This window comes from Arachis hypogaea, chromosome 14 (genome assembly GCF_003086295.3).
Source record: "Arachis hypogaea cultivar Tifrunner chromosome 14, arahy.Tifrunner.gnm2.J5K5, whole genome shotgun sequence".
Taxonomy (NCBI): Eukaryota; Viridiplantae; Streptophyta; class Magnoliopsida; order Fabales; family Fabaceae; genus Arachis; species Arachis hypogaea.
Window position 1 is genome coordinate 139,882,975 of NC_092049.1, and position 12,857 is coordinate 139,895,831.

The window sequence follows — 12,857 nt, forward strand, 5'->3', positions numbered from 1 at the left end:
GCTTAGTATTAAGTGGTCTTGTTTATAATGCATCTATGTTCTTTTTGTTGTTCAGAATAATGGTAGCACAATTAGAATGTATACAACATGGATGAATTTAGATGTGAAAAGCGACCTATTCTATTAAGAAGTATTTTTTTTCAATCTCATATGTACTTGTCAAGATCATACATAATATATTTTATGATTTTTGTATTGAGCATTTTCCGTGCGATTAATGTGTTTTTTCACCATGAGCATTTTTCGTGCATTGCTCGAGTCATTCACCAATAATTTTTTATAACGGGTTCCTTTTGGGCATGACACATTTCTTTTTGTACTGCGCCAGTTTTTTATTCTTTTTAAATACTTTTTTAGCTCGATTGTTTAAACTATTGTATTTGTTTCATTACTTGTGACTAGTAAAATTTGGATTATTTGTGACTAGTTAGTTTTTTTTTTCTATTTTAGGATAAGGCCCCATCAGTTCACAAAAAAAAAAATTAAATAATTTAATTTTAATTAATTGATGTTATTAATATAAAAATTTTGAAAATTACTAGTGAATGACCTGTGCGATGCACGAAAAATGTTCAGCACGGTCAAAAAATACATTAATTGCACGAAAAATGCTCAGTACGGGAATAAAAAAAATACATTATGTATGCATATTACATAATGCAACTATTAATCAAATTAAATTAACATATGCAGATTTTTCCGTTGAATGAAAAACTGAAATTATTCTTTACACGTTTATTTCTAATGATAAGAAGCTTTTTTATGTCATATCACATAACAAAAAATAATTTATCATGTTTATTATATAAAGAGAAAAATTAGGTGTAAAAAAACAAATATATGAATAAAAAATATCTAAACTCACACATTTCGAGTATGTCTACCTTTAACTCAAATGGATATGTTGATATAACTTTGAATATACAAACATCTCCAACTTGTTAATGTGTGTTTGAATTATAGTTTACCAATTCTATGTCTATATTTTGATGGACATATATACCAAAAACAAATACGGCCTTATTTTCTTACTTTCCAATTACAAAGTCTAGTTGTTCATATTGAGATTAATAATTTGACAACTATATTGTTAAAAGAATTTACCAATAACTAGGTTGTGGTGAAAATTAACATATAAATAAAAAATAAAAAAGTAAAAATTACATTTTATAAAATTACTTATGAAAAACTTTTACCGATGAAAATATATTTTGAAACATGTAATTACATTTTACAACATGTCGATGACTTCACTAATTTTATAAATAAAATGTTATCTACCCCATAATATTCAAGATCATTAATAGTATGTTATAGCCTCACTACTAAATATGTATGTGTATCTATTTTTATCAGATTTTGTGGAAATTAAATAATTAATTAATTATTTTTCTCTAAAGATTGTTGCCCCATCAAACTTATTTGATGTTTACATAGTGATAGATGCATACCTCAAATATAATATGCTCCACACCATTTAGCATTTTCACAAAATTTTTGGTAGCTAGATATGTATGTTCCTATTTGAATCCCTAGTGGGTCTGCATCATGATTTAATTTTTATCATAAATTAAATTACTCTATCTGTAGTAGCATAGTGTGGTGATAGAAAAATAGAACATACATTTTTCATTGTCCCTATATATATATATATATATATATATATATATATATATATATATATAACATACTAACCTAAATACAAATACCTACATATACATAGTTACATACACTTACCTTATTGTGCTTCTTGCAATTATTAGACTAACTTCCAACCCTCAACTACTGTACCCACCCAGTGTCCCTCAAAGTTATTTATTTTGACTAACTTTTGCACATTACATTGATGCCTTCTTCACATTAGAGTTCTTTTTCTTATAATGGCACCACTAGTACTATGCTATGTCATTTTATGAAACATGTTAATTATTTGTAATTTAGTAAGTTAAAGTAGATATATACTTTTGGAATTGACATATTAGCTAATAAGATTATTAGTAATTTATAATACTATTGAAAAAAATTATTACTTTTTAAAATTACTAGTAGTAGTAATAGAAATGCTTAACAAGATAGATAATGATTATAGATTCTTACCGAGTGATCATTTGGATTACTTTAAAAAATATGTATTTTAATTTATATTTTATATTAATAATTGATTTTGATGATTAATTTTAATATGTATTTTTATTATTAAATCTACAAACGATTTAAAATTAAAATAAATAAACCACGTATGATGTCATCCATATTGATCAAAACCTTACTATATATATAGTATTGAATTATTTTGTATATTCGAAGCATACCATAAATAAAGAGGTAATCATCACCACCACCAAAAGACAAATATAATGTGGAGTCCTTTGTTAAATTTCTGAGAGAAAAAGAGTAGAATAAGAAGATAATATTATACGAAATTATTATATTGAAGTTGTTTTACATGATACAAAAGTCATGCTATTTATAAAGATACTTTTAACTAACCTCATAAATATTTATCTACTAACTATTAGTTATTACGGACTTAACTCCCAATTACTAGCAACTCTAATAATATTTTAATAGGACCCCTCAAGTTGGTAGATGGAAGATGTCAATAATCCTCAACTTGGATAAGTTTCGATGAGATGGTTGAGGAAGAGGCGTGCGGCGCAGAGAAGACACAGAAAAAGAGCAGTGCGGCGTGGGCCGCAATTTGGTCATGACAGAAGGGAGGAACAGGGGCTTCTGTGAGCAGCGTGCAGCGACGCAGAAGAGACCATGCGTGCAATGCAGTGACGCAGAGGAAGAAGACGTGTGCGGCGAAGTGACGCGGAAGAGACGATGCTTGCGATGCGGTGACGCAGAGGAAGAAGACGCGTTTGGTGGCGGATGTCAGTGATTTTTGAACTCAGAACAAAAAAATGGGGAGGAGACGTCGGAGACGCTGCAACGACCGATAGTGTTTTGAACAGATAGATAAAGAGAGGAAGAAACAAGGCTACTTCTCTCGTTCTATGTTTGAGAGTGAGACAACCAGAGAAGAAAAAGAAGAGAGAAGAAAGGAGACGTTAGAGATACTGCGACGACCGGCAGTGTTTTGAACAGAAAGATAAAAAAGAGGAAGAAACCATGCTAATTCTCTCGTTCTGTGTTTGAGAGTGAGACAACCAGGGAAGAAAAAGAAGAAAGAAGAAAGGAGACGTCGGGACGCCGCGACCGGCAGTGGATTGAACAGACAGATAAAGAGAAGAAGAAAATGTATAGACAAGAGGTGGTTTTTTTTTTACCGAAGAAGAAGGAGAAAGAAAAAAAAAAGAAGAGAAGAGAAAAGAAGAAAAAGTCATGATGACAACAAACTTTGAGCGGCGCGTGAAAGTACAGGTCTCAATGACCATAATTTTGGGTAATAGAAAGAGAGAGGGAATGATATAACCAAGACAACACCAGCTATTGAAAACAGGAGATCATCAGTTTAGAGGAGAAGGAACAGAGTCGGTGACAAAGGTTGGATTTTCACTAGAATGAATATAGAAAGGGCTAGTGAGATTTTGTGCTAAAGATGATTCTGCCATTAGAGAGGAAGAAGACAATGGAGACTGATTATTTGGGTTTAAAGAAAAAGTATGGTAATTTTTCATCGAAAAACTAATGGCTTATCCTCTTCAAGGAGGATACCATGACTCTGATACCATGTTAAATTTTTGGGAGAAGAAGAGCAAAATAAGAAGATAATATTATATGAAGTTGTTGTATTGAAATTGTTTTACATGATACAAAAGTCGTGCTATTTATAAAGATACTTTCAACTAACCTCATAAATATTCATCTACTAACTACTAGCTATTATTGACTTAATTCCCAACTACTAACAACTCTAATAATATTTTAAGGAAAAATATGGGGAGCCAATAGAATATTTGTTCAATGCGCACAATGAAAGTTTAGCGAGTATTAGAGATATAACCATTAGTATTACCTTTTCCCACCAGTGTAAGCTTATAGGATGAGTGGTATCATGACATAGTATCAGAGCTCTAGATCCGAAAAGTCAAAAGTTTGCTCTTTGATGAACCCCAAAATCAGCCATGACTCATATTTTAATACCCTTTCTCCATTTACTCATTTTCACACATTGAAATAGTAATAATTATTACTGTTTTATTATCTGTTTTTAAGATGCTAAATAATATTATTTTTTTATCCTATATGAATGAATTCACTTAAATATAAAATTTGTTATATTTTTTTTTGTGACTTAAATTTGTTATATTTGTGTAATTAAATAATTACATTATATTAATTTTAATGTTAATTTTAATGTTAATTATTTATATAATTAAATGAATTCTTACTTTTATATGTTTCTAGTACATTATCCGTGCGAATCACGAGCGATACTTAATAGTATTAGATAATATTGATTACGAACTTACTAATTAAAACAAAAAGGAATTAAAATGAAAAATAATTTATAAAAGACAAAAAATATCACCTTGCAAAGTCACGTGTTGCTTTTTTGAATTTGACATCAAAATTCAGTATATTATACTATTTTTTAGTGTAAGCACCACATAAATTTTTTTTTAATTGTAAACTAACTTTCTCTTTATTCTTTTCTTGTAGCAATCTTCTGATTTGGAGATACAGAGCATGCGTCCAAGCCAGAACTAGGTAAGTTGAGTTTTTTTTTGTATTATATAACTTGTATTTTAACTAAAAAAAGGTGGTTATTATGTTTAACTCAATTAGATGACAAAATATAAGTTATCTCAATATTATTTAAAAAAATTATTCTAAAGAACCGTTAGGGAGATTTAATTATCAAAAAGGATTTTTAGTATCAAAATTATTAAAAAGAATTAATTTTTTTTTATAAAAAAACAAATATCTTTAAGTTATTTTTTATTTTTTTATAAACATATTTTCTCTCTATTTATCTGTATTTTTCAAACTTTATTTATACGCTTTCATCTATAACAAAAAAAAAATTATTATTGCAAACCACTAATTACATCAACAACTCATTTTCTCTTTTTGAAGGTTACCCAACAATTTCGATGGACAAACATCTTATCAACACTGACCTTATTCATTTGGAAAATTTAGTCGTACATAAGGGGATAACACCAAGGGTTCGGAGTTTCATATTCTTCTGTACCTACGCTTTAATTGTGGAACTGACAAACCTTAATTACACCAATAATTGCTATTTTTTTGTTATCGATGTAACGCAACAGGCAGTGCTGTAAAATTATATTCGTATACGATACTATTGTTATAGTTTACAATCTTAGGAGGCAATGGAATAGTTCTAATAATGAGTTTTATAATATTTCTAGTATCATTTTTACTATGGTTTTATAAAAAAAAGGAGATTAAATTTTCAAGGTATTAGTTTTACCGATAATATTGTGCTGTAAGTGTATGAATATATATATATATATATATATATATATATATAACTAGTGTAAAACCCGTGCTACGCGCGAACCAAATGTTGATTCGTAGTAAAAATTTGTTGGTGTTTGTCTATTAATACTAATAATTGTTACTGTTCTATTATCTGTTTTTGAGAGGCCAAATAATCTTGTTATTTTTCTAGTCTATATGAACGGATTCACTTAAATATGAAATCTGTTATATTTGTATATTTAAATAACTACATAAATTCTTACTTTTATGTGTTCCTAGTGCATTACTCGTGCGAATCACGAGCGATACCTAATAGTATTAGATAATATTGATTACGAATTTACTAATGAAAACAAAACGTTATTAAAATAAAATAATTCAAAAAAGACAATGAATACCACATTGCAAAGTCACGTGTTGCTTTTCTAAGCTTGATATTAAAGTTCAGTATATTATGCTATTTTTTAGTGTAAGCACCACATAATTTTTTTTTTATTGTAAACTAACTTTCTCTTTATTATTTTTTTGCAACAATCTTTTTATTTGGAGATACAGAGAACGCATCCAAACCAGAACCACATAACTTGGGTTTTTTTTTTTTTGTATTGAGGAGTGCTAGGAAGCCAGTAAGTTTTGTGCTTTATAACCATCAATTAGCCATCAATAGTATTTTTAATGGTGTGAGATTACATCCAATAGTGTGGGATTACTCACTTTTCTTTTGTTGGTTAAGTGCTAGCCAGATTTTAAAAAAAGTGATGGCCCTCTATACTTTCTCTTTTGTATTATATAACTTGTATTTTAAGTTTTTAACTAAAAAAATGTGGTTATTGTGTTTAATTCAATTAGATGACAAAAATATAAGATATCTCAATATTATTAGAAAAAAATTATTATAAAGAACCGTTAGAGAGATTTAATTATCAAAATGAATTTTTAGTATCAAAATTATGAAGAATTATTTTTTATAGAAAAACAAATATCTTTAAGTTATTTTATTTTTTTTTATAAACATATTTTTTCTCTATTTATCTGTCTTTTTCAAACTTTTTTTCTACACTTTCATTTATAACAAAAAATTATTATTGGAACCACTAATTACATTAATAACTCATTTGCTGTTTTTGATGGTTACCCAACAATTTCGATGGACAAACATCTTATCAACAATGACCTTATTCATTTGAGAAATTTGATCGTACATAAAGGGGATAACGCCAAGAGTTCGGGGTTTCATATTCTTCGATATATATGCTTTAATTGTGGAACTGACAAACCTTTTTAGCTTTGTTCAAATTGAGAAAAATAAAGAATCGAATTTTCAGAACGCTTTTATCATAGGTTTTACTTCTATGATATGTTTTACTACAATATTTTGGAGCCTTATTTTAAACTTAATTTTACTAATACAGGTTTATCTTGGGCTCCTATGTATTGTGCTATGTTTTTGGTTATCGATGCAAACCAGCAGACAATGTTGTAAAATTATATTCGTATACGATATCATTGTTATGGTTTACAATCTTAGGAATCATTGGAATAACTTTAATGATGGATTTTATAATATTTCTAGTATTATTTTTACTATGGTTATGTACAAAAAGAAGGTGATTAGATTTTCAACGTATTAATTTTACCGATAATTTTGTGCTGTATGGCCAATTATACGGTACAGAACTACAGATATTTTATAAAGATATAAAGAGATTCCTTCTGAAGATGGAAGTTGCCGATATGTATTGTTTAGTCCTTTTTTTTTCAGTGTGTGCCAGAAGTCTCAGGGAATTAGAGTTGGTTACGGCTGGTTCGTGTAACTGTTGTAGCCGTTTTTGGAAGGTTATAAAAGAACTTCTGTTAGGTGAACGTGCGGGACAAGTGAGATGGGCTGGTCAGGGCCGTTGCGCATTTTTTTGGGGATGAGGCTCAATTTTATTGTCAATGTATTGGTGAACTACTGGTTAGGTACAAAAAAAAGGGACTTAAATACGTTATGGGAGGAAGATAGCCCAAAAAAAAAAGGTTTCAATTTCAATGAAAAGTGTGTCATATCTATCATAGGTTTTTTTTTTAATTTTTTTTATGTCCATACGTTTCAATATAAATCTTAAATTACGATCAACATTACTAGCAACAGGTGACTTATACATAATATTTTGTCAAAGATAATAGTGGGCAGAACAATAAGAATAAACATATATCTAATAAAGTTCATCATTGGATAACAAATAGTAATAATAATAAGTGGTAAGATGATAACAAAAATAATCGTGTAACAAATATAATAGTGTTACAAATATATTTATTGTGGATGCCTTAGCGAGGCATTGGGCCATTGGCTAAGAGTTGGGCTCTTGAATAAGAGTTGGACCCTTGGCTATAAATAGCTCCTCTCATATTCTCTAATGAATGCAATCAATAATAAAATTACCTATCATTCTCCTTATTCTCTCTCCTCCTTTCCTCAAACCATAATCCTTATTTTCATAACACGTAATAAGCACAAATTCTACTCTATGGCTAAGTAATTATTTTTTTCTTACTGCTCACTTTATTTTCTTCCCTTTTCTAAAATATTATTGTCAATTTTATATATATATATATATATATATATATATATATATACCATACATAAATAACTATTTTATCAATTTTTTTCATAAATGCGTTTTTCTTTTTGTTTCCTTTGTTTTAATACATATATCCATATTCTTTTGTTTTAAATTCATATAAATTCATATATGCATATCATGTACGTAACGCCATCTTTTTTTTTTCTTCGGTTTTGTACGCCATTTTTTTCCTTTTTTTTTCTTTGATAGCTTTTCATTTTTTTTCTTTAGTAGTTTGTTATATTATTATTATTCTTATTTGATTTATTGATATTATTTATTTTTTATATAAATATAACATTTTATTTAATATTAATATTATTCTCTGAAGTGAATGATAATTAATCATATATAAAATTATTTTTCGAAGTGAATAATAATTAATTATAAATATAATCACTCTCCGAAGTGAATGATAAACATAATTATTCCTTTAAGGAAAGATATAGCACATGTAGTGCTAGTATCACAATTTTATTTACATTCTCAGCAATGAATGTATAACTTTAATAGTTTGTTTAAATTATTTTTACTATCTTAAAAGGAATAATATATTTTATCAATTCTCTTAAGCAAATTGATTGATTTAAAATAGTCTGTAAATACAAATTTGTACTTTTTTAAAATAAGTTCTCAATTAAAATTGTGTGGCCAAAATGTCACAGATGAAAACTTAATGAAAAAAATTTATTTTACATTCTACGTTTTCAACGTGCTGTTGCAACAATAGTACCGTGAAAAGAATTTCAAAAGATATTTTGATCTAATAGGTTGTCTGCTATGGCAGAACAAAATAATGAATTATTAATTTAATGAAGAACCATGAAGTCTATCCTATTAGCTCAACCGCTTTCCCTAAGGTGAATGCAGCATTTATTGTTATTTGTCTATTAATACTAATAATTGTTACTGTTCTATTATTTATTTTTGAGAAGCCAAATGATCTTGTTATTTTTTTTAGCATATATGAATGGATTCACTTAAATATAAAATATGTTATATTAATACATAAATATTGTTATACTTTGTTACTATTATACAACGTCTAAAAATTAAAACTTTAATAAAAATAATTTATATTATAATCACACAATTAAAAAATATTAACTTTAATAAAAATAATTTATACTGACTCCAGTGTGAAAAATATATCAATTTGTGGGTATATATCTAATTTGAAGGATTATGTATTTTTTTTTTTTTTTTGCTATTTCCAAATTTGGACTAGCTAAAATGTGTCCCTTCTCCCTTTGTGGTATTCACAATTTTTTTTTATTGTATTAAACTAATTGACATTTGATCATTTATGTCCTTTATTAGAAACTTGTTTATTTGAAAGTACCTTTGATTATAAATTTAACTAACTCAATCCGATTTAACAAAAGTTAAGAGAGTAAAAATTTAGGATGTATTTAGCTTGTGTTTTTATTATTATTTTTTTATTTTATTTTTAATATTTTCTGTTTTCATAATTTTCTAATAAAATGAAAAATAAAAAGTAAAAAGTAAATATAGAAAAATAATAAAAATAAAAATAAAAAATAAAAACATAAATGAAAAGCACATTTATTTCATTTCTTCTTTGGTCATATTACAACAATGCAACAACAATCAAATATCCAAGCATATAGCACTAAGAGATTTCATCCATTAATCGCCTCACTAAGTTTCGAATGTACTTATTGTAAGATAGAGATCATCACTATTGAACTAAGGTCGTGCTGCTTTTTATTTCTTTGGTATTAGGTCTTGATGTCTTGATCAGAAATGCGTCACTTCTGTTCAAGTGATGGTGACACTTTTTGAAAAAAGACTGTCCATTGTGAAAGAAGGTTGTATATTCTTGTAATCAATGTTATCAAAATAGTCATTACCGACAAAAGATGACCCGTAAAAAAATTCTGCCAGCTTAATATTAAGGAGCAACAGGTGAGAGATAAAATTATCAGTGGTCTGTCTATAGAGGTGAAAAATAGAAGATGTATTCGATTTTGAGAGGATAATTAGTTACAGAGTAGGTCTTTGAAAGAGAGTTGTCCGAGACTCTTCTCTGTTTCAAATAAAAAAGAATCTATCATAGGGGACTGTGGGTTCTGGGATGGGTTAGAGTGGGTATGGAGCTTTCACTGGAGGAGAGATTTATTCCAATGGGAGTTAGAGCTTCTCAATCAATTTCATGACCGGTTACGGCTAGTTAGATTTTCATCTGGTAGAGATAATACAGTTATATAGAAATTGGACAGAACATGTGTTTTTTTTTTTTTCTACTAATTCATTTGTGCAGGTGTTGTAGAAAGAGACTCTCTCGGAGGACATCACAAGCTATAGCTTCACTAGTACCATATCGAAAGGATTGGTTCCTCCAAGAGTTGAACTATTTGTATGGTTTGTAGTAGGCAGGGTTAACACTAAAAAGAGATTGAGTAGGTTAGGAATTATTCTTCATAGTGATAATATTGGTGTTCTGTGTAAAAAAATGTAGAATTTGTGCATCATTTATTTTTTAGCTGTGAGTTTACGTGGCAGGTGTGGTGTGCTTGATTGACATGTGCTGATAAAGCTTGGGCTATTCCAAAGACTGTCAAAGGGCTTTTTGAGAGTTGGATTGGAGTGACTGGTCGTAACTCTGAGCATAAGAAGTGGTTGATAGGTTTCTTTTCAATTATTTAAAATATTTGATTGGAACGGAATAGCAGAGTGTTCCAAAACTCAGAGACAGGTATTGATGGAATTATAAATAGGTCATTTTTTAGTTAAAGGAAATGGTGTGGTGTTGATCCGTTTAGTTATTGATGGTTATGCCGAAAATGACAACAGATTATACTATTTTTACTGTGTTTATTGTCTTGTATTTTTAGTTGTGTTTTTGTAGTTTTTTCCCATTTTACTTTATGTTGTTGAGCTTCCTTTGTTCAAAAAAAAAAAAAAAAAAAGTCTTGCTGCCTTTATTTTCTCTTTGTCAAGATTTTTTTGGTTAAGTAAAGAGTCTTTTAGACAAAATGAGTAAATTCTTTTTATTTGTACCGAGGCCAAAAGCCCAAAGTGAGTACAATATCTATCACATTAAAAATTGATTGGGTTTGATCATAATCATTGGCTGGGCAAATTTCAGACGCTGATGGTTAATCGGTCACCTCTCTATTTTCCTGGGCCAGCCCAGAAGATCAGATATTAATATAAGAATATTTCACATGTGTGCCAAAATATTTTGGGACACCCGAAGCCTGGAGAGCAGTTGCTGGAATTTAGAGACTTTGTTCAGTTTGTTGCTTCGGAAGAAACTTTTGAAGGGGCAATTCTCATCCCTGCGTTACACTGTTTTCCTAATTTAATTAATAATGCAAATTGACAATCTTGATTCTAAAAATTAACAAATGACCTTTGACATCTTTTTCTTTTGGTGAGTGGGTGGGGGTAGAGGGTTTAACAAGTGACTGTTTTATTAGGGGTAACCCATTTTCTGGGCCAGCTATTGATTAAGAACAATCAGCTTAATCCAACTCAGAGTTTACAATACCAGCCGGAGTTTGAAACAGAATTATACTTGTGCTCACACCCCTCTATATTGATCGCTATTGTACTTGATCAACAGGCAATAGAAAAGAAGTAACGAAGTATGACGACACCTTTTGATGGTGTTAATGTCAAATTGAAGTTATGATAAAATGGTAGTATAGTACAAAATAGGATGGGGGCAGTCACATAATTTCAAGTGTTAAAATAAACTATGGATAAATTACACTCACGTTCCCTGAAGTTTGTCAAAATTATACACATAATTCATCTGTTTGACACTATAGGAGCAGCAGAGTGTTGAAAAGCTTGCGGAGCGGAGCCTGACATGTTTCTCCTTTTATGGACGTTATATAAACAAAATAAATTTGAAGGTAGCACAGTGAATCATGCTTATTTGGATGCAGAGCAGTAACAAGTAGCAGTAAAAAGCAATAAAATAAACGATATTTTTCAACATCGAAACATGAATTAAACCTTTAACATAGCAGTCTTAATATCCGAAATTACGACATGAGAAATCAAAATTAAAATAAAGGAAATTAGGCAGCAGCCTTCTGGTAAACATAGGTGAGGCCACACTTGCCGCAATAATGGCGATCAAAGTGGTTAGCCATGAAAGTTCCAGCACCGCACTCGGCGTTAGGGCACTCCTTTCTAAGCCTCTGAACCTTACCACTGTCATCGATCTTATAGAACTGAAGGATGGCGAGCTTCACCTTCTTATGCTTGTGCTTGATCTTCTTAGGCTTGGTGTAGGTCTTCTTCTTTCTCTTCTTGGCGCCACCGCGGAGGCGGAGGACGAGGTGGAGGGTGGACTCCTTCTGGATGTTGTAGTCGGCGAGGGTGCGGCCGTCCTCCAGCTGCTTGCCGGCGAAGATGAGACGCTGCTGGTCCGGAGGGATGCCTTCCTTGTCCTGAATCTTGGCCTTCACGTTGTCGATGGTGTCGGAAGACTCCACCTCCAGGGTGATGGTCTTCCCCGTTAGGGTTTTCACGAAGATCTGCATCTTTGCGGCTGCCGGTGGGAGAAGGAGGACTCTACGCTCTAACTGAGTCTGGAAGCTCAGGTTTTAATTTATATGGTGAGAATGGAATTAAGGTTAGGGTTTCACGCATGCGTGGTTCGTTGCTTGGGCTCGTGTATCCGTGTATGCTAGTGGGTAGCCCAAGACCCAAATAAAAAAAAAACTATTCCCTAAGAGTTTATAAAAAAACAATAACAAACAAGTTCCTAATCTTTTTTCTTGACGACAAATAAATCTTCGACTGATTAAAAATACAAAAGATTTCTCATTTTCCAAAGATCGAGTATAAAGAATTTTATAAGATTAT

General features: G+C 30.1%; 1 protein-coding gene across 1 annotated transcript; it reads right to left on the reverse strand.

The window, feature by feature from the left end:
- Window positions 1–11,971: 11,971 nt before the first annotated feature.
- On the reverse strand, window positions 11,972–12,795 carry LOC112744687 (ubiquitin-ribosomal protein eS31 fusion protein). The gene has a single exon (XM_025794390.3). It carries the CDS (start codon window positions 12,530–12,532, stop codon window positions 12,065–12,067), a length of 468 nt encoding a protein of 155 aa, XP_025650175.1. The 5' UTR covers window positions 12,533–12,795; the 3' UTR covers window positions 11,972–12,064.
- Window positions 12,796–12,857: the final 62 nt, after the last annotated feature.

Excerpts from the sequence above, each read along its gene's own strand:
- LOC112744687 (XM_025794390.3), bottom strand. The coding sequence starts at position 12,532 with ATGCAGATCTTCGTGAAAACCCTAACGGGGAAGACCATCACCCTGGAG.